The sequence below is a fragment of the Mizuhopecten yessoensis genome, unplaced genomic scaffold (genome assembly GCF_002113885.1).
Source record: "Mizuhopecten yessoensis strain PY_sf001 unplaced genomic scaffold, ASM211388v2 scaffold6491, whole genome shotgun sequence".
Taxonomy (NCBI): Eukaryota; Metazoa; Mollusca; class Bivalvia; order Pectinida; family Pectinidae; genus Mizuhopecten; species Mizuhopecten yessoensis.
Window position 1 is genome coordinate 54,579 of NW_018406576.1, and position 11,290 is coordinate 65,868.

The 11,290-nt window shown below is 36.8% G+C and overlaps 1 protein-coding gene across 2 annotated transcripts; it reads left to right on the forward strand.

The window, feature by feature from the left end:
- The first annotated feature begins 1,379 nt into the window (after positions 1-1,379).
- On the forward strand, positions 1,380-10,887 carry LOC110452218 (carboxypeptidase N subunit 2-like). Of its 2 annotated transcripts, none has more exons than XM_021500593.1 (2): positions 1,380-1,491; positions 9,420-10,887. In XM_021500593.1, the coding sequence occupies exons 1-2, from the start codon at positions 1,459-1,461 to the stop codon at positions 10,824-10,826; spliced, it is 1,440 nt and encodes a 479-aa protein (XP_021356268.1). In that variant the 5' UTR covers positions 1,380-1,458; the 3' UTR covers positions 10,827-10,887. The 2 variants fall into 2 exon arrangements, with proteins under 2 accessions (XP_021356268.1, XP_021356269.1); XM_021500594.1 differs by having other exon boundaries at positions 1,417-1,498.
- The last annotated feature ends 403 nt before the right edge of the window (positions 10,888-11,290 follow it).

Genomic DNA, 11,290 nt, shown 5'->3' on the forward strand with positions numbered 1-11,290 from the left:
ATGTGAAAATAGTGGCAGGGGGTTTGGGATCGGATGGCTTTATTTCTAAGTACTCTGTAACTGAACAAAAATCATACATGTATCAAATTATATCAGTGCGGTTTCTTCTGATATACGTCAATAAACTATAGTAATTTGCCGTACTATGATTTTAGTTCTCGTCCCTCGCTCATGCCAAGGATGTTTTCTGAGGACTTATTTTGAAGCGATGAAAATAAGTCCATGTCACCTTTCAACATTTAAAAAATAATCGCCGATAAGATATTATGCTGACACATTCACACAGACACTGGGGTCAACTCGCTGTCATTGATTCTGACATTGGGAACGCAAACATCTTGATCAGAAAAACTCGTGATCGGTCCGTCCAAATAAACTGCAATAGATATCGTGCCAAGAGCAATTCAAGGTTAAACATGTGTTTACCTGCACGTCGCTGTCGGAACACCTTTCTATATCTGTTATCTTGCTTAGAAGGCTGTTGCGTATAAGAAGAACACAATCAGCTTAATGACATATAGTCTCTAAAAAATAAAATTATTATAGATGCATTGCAAAATTTGTTTGTGAATGTTTTGTTAAAAAAACAGTATTCGTGTCTGAAGGATTTAGGACATTTTCTACAAATTTCAATCAGGATATTGAAAACAATGTTGATTTCGGGTTTCAAGTCCTTGATCCTTCAAATACTTACCATATTGTGTAAACGACACAACCATTGTACACTTTTCGTTTTACTGTAATCCGTTATTTTTGTAAATACCATTAGTGTTTTAACTAAACATTCTCTATTTTCTGAGACCACGACAGATCACAGACAAATTCTTTTTACCACAGCGTTGTACAGTATGTTTCAGTTAGGGGTCCCTCTACATTTCTACTTTATACAGGTTTTATAAAAGCTATTTTCCTGTTGAGTGATTTCCTGCATACTCATTCAAAGACAATTACAGGTCGGTCCATAGACCACTTTGAAAATTGTCCTCCCAAGGATGGTGCTGAGAAGTATTAATAAAATAACCTCCCTGCTTTATACGGGGATTTTTCTGAGAGAAAACATTGTACACTCATTCTGTTACTCTATCATATACTATATAAGACAAGCAACCATTTGTCAGAAAATGCCTCACAAATTGGAACTCTCCTTCGCTGGAGGTACAACATAGAGATCTGGGACTATGTACCTTAATGACGCATTATGGAACAAGGCGTCTTAATTGATTAAATTAATATAGATATAGGGAACATATACAGTACAGTGTCGATAAATCGAAAATATTAGCATGTCAACACTTTCTCAACCATTTTATCAAACAATACTTCAAAACAGGAAAAAAAGTTATCGATCTTTTTACTCGGGTAGTTTCGGGCCACCCTGGTTTATGTAAAGCGATAATACAGAGTACCCTTCACACTCGTGGGACAAGCTGTTGTCCTGATCACTTCACCAGGAGGCCGATGGTAGGCTGTATCGCTAGGCGCTGGAAAAACGTGAGTTGTGAGCATCACATTGGCTATATGTAGCCCTATTACACCCGGATCTTAATTTTGTGTAGTGGTATATATTTAAGTAATAATACATAATGCTTAATCAAATATGTAGTCCAAATTTTTCATTAATTAGATCTGATTCGTAGCAAACGTAAACGGAGTGGGACTTTTTTCTGATGATTTTAAAACAATTAAAATTCGTTTAGTTTTATTTATGTGTAAAAAAATAATTTTAATGTGTATTTTTAAATGTATACGCAACTTTGGAACAGAAACAAATACATTTAGTTTATTATATTTTGATTGTCATCATTTTGTTAATCCAAATCCAATCCTTTATTTGCACGTTTGTAACCAAAGTGTACTTTGAAGACAAACCACAATGTTGTGCAGCGTACTAGATGATAAGCTTATCTGCCCTTAGTATGCATTAGCAGACACAATATGAACATTACTTCAAGTGTGTTTTAAGAAGTGAATCTATTAGCTTAAGTGTGAATCCAGTGTTTCATAGTGTTAGCAGTCACAACCTCAAATGTTTAACGAATCAAGCAATTGTTGCCATGTTTTTTTATGAATTATTTCGTTACAGCCTGACTTTTTTCTCGACCGAATCTCAGTCTCTAAAAGCGGTTCAACTTATTTTATTTGTTTTAGATTTTTTTTTATTAGTAAACGCGATTATGCCAATGCGTGTATTTTGTTTAACTACTATTAAGTCTACGGGTATCATCTCGACTATTAGTAGTGTTCTCTCCTTCGTTTTTGTTATATTGTTTTGGCAGAGTCTGGGTATTCTCTCACGTCATTTAGTTCTTCCCGTTCAGACTATATGGATCGTAAAATAAAGAGTACAAAATCCTGGAAAGTATGTTTAAGAGGCAATATTTGAGCGCAGAGGTGATATGTTGGAGTATATGAGAAAACATAACCCCGGGTCTTTTTATAAGAAATTTGGTAAGAAGAAAGTTAAAACACCAATGCGTAATGGTAATCAACTGTACAATCATTTCAAAAACCTGTCTTCTGTACAACAAGCTAGTGATCCAGTCCATCAACACGACTTTAGTCTTACTGATAATGACACTGTTTTTGAGGAATCAGATGCTCCTATTTCGTTACAAGAAGTAAAAAATGCTATTCGGAAATTGAAATGTGGTAAATCACATGGACCTGATGGTTTGTTAAATGAATGTTTATAAGCTGGCGAGGAATTACCTCTTCCAACTTTATCTACGTTGTTTAATTCTATACTAGAATCTGGTTATTTTCCTTCTAATTGGTCGTCAGCCGTAATTATTCCTGTCCATAAGAAAGGTGTTTTAAATGACCCAAATAACTTTAGAGGTATCAGTTTAATTAGCTGTCTTTGTAAACTTTTTACCTCTGTACTAAATAAACGAATTTTAGATGTGTATACAAAATATGACCTTATTACTGATGTGCAATTTGAATTTCGTCCAGAACTTAGTACGATTGATGCATTTTCGCATTGCATTCTACTATAACGAAAACTGTATTTTCGAAGAAACGTTTGTACTGTTGCTTTGTGGACTTTCGCAATGCGTTTGATTTTGTTGATAGATTAAGCTTGTGGCGTAAGTTGACTAAGCTTGGTATTCGAGGGAAAATGTTATCCGTCATTAAGACATTTTACAAATCAGTTAAATCTTGTGCATCAATTAACGGTAAATGTTCTAATTATTTTGAGTATAATGTTGGATTAATACAAGGGGAAATATTATCTCCTTTATTGTTCTCAGTTTTTGTTAATGATTTTGAAACCTCATTTATTGAAAATGGTGCAACAGACTATGACTTTGGTGAATTAAGTTTGTTTTTGTTAATGTATGCGGATGATTTAGTAATGTTTTCCGAAACTATTGAAGGTTTACAGAGTCTTTCAGATAATCTGAATGAGTATTCTACTAAATGGAAATTAACAGTTAACACTGAGAAAACCAAAATAGTTGTATTAAGAAACGGAGGCCGTATACGAGATAGAGAAAGATGGATGTATAATGGTTTGGAGGTGGAAGTTGTAGATGTTTTCAGCTACCTAGGAGTAAAACTTAAAATCAATAATACATTCAATCATATACAGTAACAGTTATCTGACCAAGGACGAAAGGCCATGTACAATGTATGCTCTTTTTTCAAGCTCTTCTAACTTGAGCCTAAACAGTACAACGTCATTGCATTTATTTGTTACGTATGTTTGCAGTATATTGCATTATGCATGTGAAGTTTTGGGATCTACAAAAGGTACGGATATTGAGAGGTTACACTTACCCTTTTGTGAGAAGATTTTAAAAGTTAAGAAGTCGACTTGCAATGCAATGGTTTATTTTGAATTAGGTCGACATCCTTTGGAATATATAAGAAAATTCAGAATGATAAAATATTGGTTAAAATTAATGGATTCGAAAAATTGTATTTTGCAAACTGCGTATTCCTTTTAAAGTAGTAGCAATACAGGCAATTGCTTTAACTGGGTTAATTATGTCAAACATTGTCTTTTTTCTCTCGGATTCGCAGATGTATGGACAAATTATTATTCATATAACCATAAAAGTATTTTGTATATGATAAAGAAAAGAATATTTGATCAAAGTCAACAATATTTGAGAGGGCTATCAGAAGCCTCACCTAAATGTACTGTATATATCAAGGTCGGTGCCAGAACTATTGAGACTGTTCCAGCTGTTAAAAACCTAGGGGTATACTTTGATAGTTCACTGAACATGGAGAAACAAGTTAACGCTATTGCCAAATCCTGTTACTACCAGATCAGGAACATCGACTGTATTCGGCAGTTTTTAACTGCAAATGCATGCAAGATTTTGGTGCATTCACTTGTTACCTCTCGGTTGGATTATGGTAACGCCCTGCTCTGTGGTATATCTGACAAACTAACTGGTTGTCTGCAGAGGGTCCAGAACACTGCAGCACGGCTAGTTACTCGTACTCTAAAGAGAGAGCACATCTCACTATGCTCTATTCGTTGCACTGGTTACCTGTACGATACAGGTCGCAGTACAAAATTCTGGTGTACACATATAAGGCACTGAATGGAACAGCTCCTCAGTACATACAAGAGCTTGTTACCCTATATCAGCCGTCACGATCACTGCGGTCGGAGTCAGAATCTTTGTTGTGTGTCCCAAAATCTCGTACTGTGACCTACGGAAACAGATACTTTGGAAGGGTTTCGGCTACGTTGTGGAATAGCTTACCATCTGCAATTAGAAAGTCCAATATCCTGACAAAGTTCAAAAGGGACATCAAAACTCACCTCTTCACGTCTGCATTTTAGAATCTTTGCAAAGACGTTATGTATATGTGCACATTGCTTGCTTAAATGTATAAAAGTGATTACAAGCCTTTGTTTTTTTTTTCGTTTTCACAATTATAACCATTACTATTATCCATATGTTGTAAAGCGCTTTAGAATAATTTTATAAATTATATAGGGCGCTATATAAATGTTGTATATTATCATTATATTATTATATAAGCACTTAGCAAATCACCGTTTTCTTCAATACTATTTGACAAAGTATATTCCTATGAAATACCGAATCTGTTTATCTAAACTTCGTCTTTCTGCACATAATTTAGCTATTGAGACTGGTAGATACAATAACATAACGAGAGAACAAAGACACTGTATGAGCTGCAATACAGATATAGAAGACGAATATCATTTTATTTTGATATGCAGGAATTATCATATTCTGAGAGTAAAATACATAAAACCATATTACTGGCGAAATCCTTCAATGTAATAACTTGTACAGTTACTAAGTGTTGATAATATCAGCGATCTTTGTAAACTTGCTAGATAGATTTTTGAGGCAAATAAGGCACGAGTGACGTAAACATGCATATCAATATAATTTATATAAATGTCTATGTATGTATTATTGACATTTGTATCATTACGGATTACATATTGTTGTTGTTGTTGTTGTTAATGTCAGATTATGATGTTGATGATGATGATTATGATGATGATGATGATGATGATGTGAGAGCGTTAATGAGTGTTGATTGCATAATACATATATGTATGTATCATTTGTAATTTATTGTAAATTAAAGTTATCCAATAAGTTGTGAAACTTAAGAAATAAAAGTTGATTTGTGTATGTGTGTGTGTATGTGTGTGTGTATGTGTGTATGTGTGTGTATGTGTGTGTATGAGTGTGTATGTGTGTGTGTATGTGTGGGTATGTGTGTATGTGTGTGTGTATGTGTTGATGTATGTGTGTATGTGTGTGTATGTGTGTGTATTAGTGTGTATGTGTGTGTGTATGTGTGTATATATGTGTGTATGTGTGTGTATGTGTGTGTATGAGTGTGTATGTGTGTGTGTATGTGTGGGTATGTGTGTATGTGTGTGTGTATGTGTTGATGTATGTGTGTATGTGTGTGTATGTGTGCATGCGTGTGTGTATGTGTGTGTGTATGTGTGTATCTGTGTGTGTATGTGTGTATGTGTGTGTGTCTGTGTGTATGTGTGTGTGTATCATATTGTATTTGATAATATCAGCGATCTTTGTAAACTTGCTAGATAGATTTTTGAGGCAAATAAGGCACGAGTGACGTAAACATGCATATCAATATAATTTATATAAATGTCTATGTATGTATTATTGACATTTGTATCATTACGGATTACATATTGTTGTTGTTGTTGTTGTTAATGTCAGATTATGATGATGATGATGATGATTATGATGATGATGATGATGATGTGAGAGTGTTAATGAGTGTTGATTGCATAATACATATTTGTATGTATCATTTGTAATTTATTGTATATTAAAGTTATCCAATAAGTTGTGAAACTTTAGAAATAAAAGTTGATTTGTGTATGTGTGTGTGTATGTGTGTATCTGTGTGTGTATGTGTGTATGTGTGTGTATGTGTGTGTGTGTGTGTGTATGGATGTGTGTATGTGTGTGTATGTGTGTGTGTATGTTTGTATGTATGTGTGTATGTGTGTGTATGCGTGTATGTGTGTGTGTGTGTGTATGTGTGCGTGTGTGTGTGTATGTGTGTGTGTGTGTGTGTATGTGTGTATGTGTGTATGTGTGTGTGTATCATATTGTATTTGATAATATCAGCGATCTTTGTAAACTTGCTAGATAGATTTTTGAGGCAAATAAGGCACGAGTGACGTAAACATGCATATCAATATAATTTATATAAATGTCTATGTATGTATTATTGACATTTGTATCATTACGGATTACATATTGTTGTTGTTGTTGTTGTTAATGTCAGATTATGATGTTGATGATGATGATTATGATGATGATGATGATGATGTGAGAGCGTTAATGAGTGTTGATTGCATAATACCTATATGTATGTATCATTTGTAATTTATTGGAAATTAAAGTTATCCAATAAGTTGTGAAACTTTAGAAATAAAAGTTGATTTGTGTATGTGTGTGTGTATGTGTGTGGGTATGTGTGTATGTATGTGTATATGTGTGTGTATGTGTGTATGTGTGTGTGTATCATATCGTATGTCGTCTCTGTATTGTTTTGTATATATGTTATAACTGATCAGTCAACCGACTTAAAGTAATAAAGAACTTGAGTGTTGGATCGGTTAGGAACATGGTTGTTGCGGAATGACGACTCGCTAGATCGGTCATTATATTTTACGTGTATTAGTTATGCCTACAGCAAGCATTTAAGCTCCGGTGTTAAGTAGTCAATTTGACGAAATAACAGAAATCCCGGTCATCGATGAATCTTCATCTCATTTTTCTTCATTTTGTTTCACGCTGGTCGAATTTCAAAATTTGTGCTTTTTCCATTACACTCAATGTATTTGGCGGAAGGCCCAGTCAACCGGACTCCTGACACTGTACTGTGAGAACGACGACGTCAAACTACTTGTCCGCCGAGCTGCTGTTCTTCCACTCATCCCCTTAGACCGCATAGAAGACGTCTGGTTCCAAACCCTTGAAGATGTTGATGATGCTGACATACCACATCCCGTGCTGTTTTTCACAGACTACGTCACAGAGGAATTGGTAGAAGGAGACCGACCTGGAACCACTTCTCAACAGAGGGTCCTCGGACTACCAACCATCTGGAAGCTTGGCTAGGAAAACTGAAAAATGAGTACTGCGTGCCCACCCCAACATCTACACCATCATCCAGACGTTTAAAGACATACAGACCGTGAGTGACATAACCGGATCCAGAGAAATGCAGGAGGCACTATTCAACCCCGAAAGAAGATACGCAAACATCGACAGACGCATGGCCACCCTGAAAAGACCGTTAACCTACGGTGTTAGTGACAGCTTGTTTCTATAACGGAGTGACCTGCGGAATGGTAAAACATATGAGTTTGAAACATGTTTTTTTTTTAGCAACTTCTTGTCCGAAACAAATCAAAACGAGTGTGGCGTCCGCATTGTTCTGTAAACGTTTTGGTCACATTATAACCATTTACTTTCGGTTCATAGTATTATGAACCCTGAATGGTATTTCCTAGGTTTAATGAGATATCACTATAAAGTCGGCATTAGATCTGCTCTATCACAAGGAGGCAAGCACGCCAACATACCCTGTCTCCTGCATACACACACGCAAGCACACACACACTACACACACGGTGGCACGTCCTCAAATGACCTTAGCTGTTCATAGGACGTTAAATAAACCAACCATAGGTACCTAGTCCGCTGTTCTACCGATCGTGCGAAGGGGACATTCCACTTAGCGCGAAACTAGTTGGCGACCGTAATCATATGTACAATTAAAATCTGAAACACTACACCCCTACACACCGCTCTTTTGCGTATTCGGCCTCGAACAATATAACAATCCAGGATCTAACTCCACCGGAAGGGCCACGGACAACATTTGTAACAGGAAAGAGAGTGGTGTGCTTCCAACGGAGATTAAACCTGCGACCCCTAGCTTTAGAGTCCGCCGCTCTACCGATCGAGCGAAAGGCAAATTCCTTCTAGCGCGTAGCTAGAGGGCGGCCGCAATCCTATTTACAATTAACATCTACCACATAATCAATTACTCCTGTGTGATGTAGATACAGAAAGCTTAACACAAGGGTTAGACTTTTGAAGTATAGTATACAAGGTTGTGCCGAGTGCTAAACTTCAAAACTCTTTCCCCGAGGGTTGAGGTTTCTCTGTCTCCCTCACCCAGGATTGACCGATATTTTCGCCCACTCTTTCCTATCGTAAACATACATTGTAATGATGACTCCAGTGCGTCGCGCCACCGTCATGTGCGCATGGAATTCGTGACAAAATTGTTGATGCGACCCTAGTTTCGCTGCATAGCTAGATGACGCAACGATAACATGTTACATTTAGAATAAATTAAACTTTGATCAATTCACTACAATTATGGAACAGGATTTGTTTACCCTAGGTGAGGGTTACCTATACCCAGCCCACTATTCAATGCGCCACCTGAACTACCTAGCTAAAACGGAAATCAATATCTGTAAAATGTCAGAGAATATCACGGAAGCATATGTATATTTATTTTATTTATAAAATCTCTAACAGATCGAACAACGAAGAATTTGTTTATATGTATTATAATATTATAATTCTAGTTTCTCTTTAACACGTCCTTAAAATGAAATAAATAGCATTTTTACACATGCAAATTGTTCGGCAATAATGTTACAATGCTTTAGATATAAAGTCACAGTAAATTTCATAATCCGGAAGTAATTCGAGCATATTCAATATGTCGATATAATCACATAGAAGTCATTCAATAATGTACTGTTTTTTTCCAATGATTATATTAATACGAGCGAGAATATTGGTTGATTTTTACAATACAAGTTTGGTGTATATATAAGGTATCACTTGTTTCCGCTCGCCAAAGACTTATGTTTTCCCCCTTTTTGTTGACAGGTGAAGATGTTAACTCTATGTTTGTTGCTGAGTCTGTGTCTAGGAACAGCATTGGGAGTTCCCTGCTGTACAGGAGTTTGTGACTGCGAGGCCCACGTGGTCACGTGCGAATCCAAAAGTCTTTCCGATGTACCAATGTGTTCAGCAAGTGAAGTCAACGAATTCACAGAGATGCGACTCACTAAAAACAGGATAGTCAATCCGACCTTTAGTCGCATCCCTGACTCGATCAAAACCCTGGATCTTTCCGATAACAATATTACCACCATAACTATTGATAAAGTAAGAAACGTCATGGAATCGCTGGACCTGAGTGGGAACGGACTTACTAGTGTGCCCATATTGAGTAAACTGCCCTCTCTACATAACCTTGACGTGACCTTTAATCCAATCCCGTCCAACTTAAATGGATTTCCGGACGCCATCTTCCGACAGCTTGGAACCAATCTCACCTCTCTTCATGTTGGACACCCAGAAACATTCACCGAATTCCCACGCACAATAAGCACTCACCTGCCAAAGCTCGACACATTGGAGATCAACGGTGCACATGCTCGCTTCGGTAATTTGCCGCCGACAGCATTTGAAGCCTTCGAATTAGTCCTCAAAAAGCTATATATTCGAAATACACTTTTGTACGCAGTCCCTCTGACGTTAAGACGCCTTCGGAACTTGAAGGAACTTTACTTTGAGAGCAACCCTGTCCAGGACTACGGCTTGTTGCCGGAAGCGTTCAGTGGCCTGAATAGTCTTGAACTGCTATCACTGAAGAACGACAGTTTGACGACATTCCCTGCTATTGTCAACAATCTCAAAGACAAACTGACAACTCTCATACTAGACGAAAACAGACTGTTATTTATACGTGAAAATGCTCTCAACATGGTGAATGGAAGCAACATAGAAAATCTTTATCTCAGAGACTGTCAGCTGGACAGAATCCCTGGGGCTATGGCTGACGATAGTGGAAACTACCTTCAGAAAATCAAGGTGCTCGATTTATCAAAAAACAAGATCCAGAGCATCGATCGAAATGACCTGCACGATCTTCATAGTCTGCAGAACGTGTCCTTCAGCGAGAATCCTCTAGCTTACGTGTCCACGTTAGCATTCAAAAACCTCGGTAATTTGTCCTTCGTCGATTTCAGCAATACCAGCATCAAGGTTATTCCAATGGCGCTGACTAATGTTGCTAGACATGGCCTAGACATTGACTTGAGGAATACCGATGTCGAGTGTATATGCGAGCTGGCTTGTTTCCAAAAGTACTACAAATCGCGTAACTTCCGTGTCCATGGCGATTGCGAAACGGTTAGTGTTAAACTGACCGATTACTTAGAGATGACCATACCACACTGTCCGAACTTTAATGGTACCGTCTTCCCAAGCTGTACAGCAAACGTGTAAAGAGCAAGCGACTTTACTGTTTATCAGTAATTTCGAAATGGCAACAAATTGGACAACGTAGTAATAAAAAGGAACAGAAAGACAGCCTGTTTAAACACCCGCTAGTTACGTTGTATGACTGAACTGGTTCTATGTTAAAAAGATAAACAAATTGTCCGGGACAAGATCAATAAGTTTGCAGATTTATTGAGCTTATTCTGGTTCCTTTTGCTATTTTATTTTAACTTGTAGAGTTATTTGATTTTTTTTTTAATCCCGCCAATCTTACTCTTAAACCATATATTTTTTCCGAGAGATAGATACATTTTCGAGTTAAAAAAAATGTATATCGGAAATATACACAATGCTAGAACACATTTACCAAATTAATATATATCTTAAATAGGCCCTTTAAACAATGCACATTCGTTCAAACAAGGCAACATTTATTTCTGATTTTGATTGGTATTTTATCGAAGCATACA

Bases quoted from the DNA above. Each gene is read 5' to 3' on its own strand.
- LOC110452218 (XM_021500593.1), top strand. From the start codon at position 1,459: ATGGTAGGCTGTATCGCTAGGCGCTGGAAAAAC. The intron at 1,492-9,419 runs GTGAGTTGTGAG...TTTTGTTGACAG, and splicing joins TCGCTAGGCGCTGGAAAAAC to GTGAAGATGTTAACTCTATG.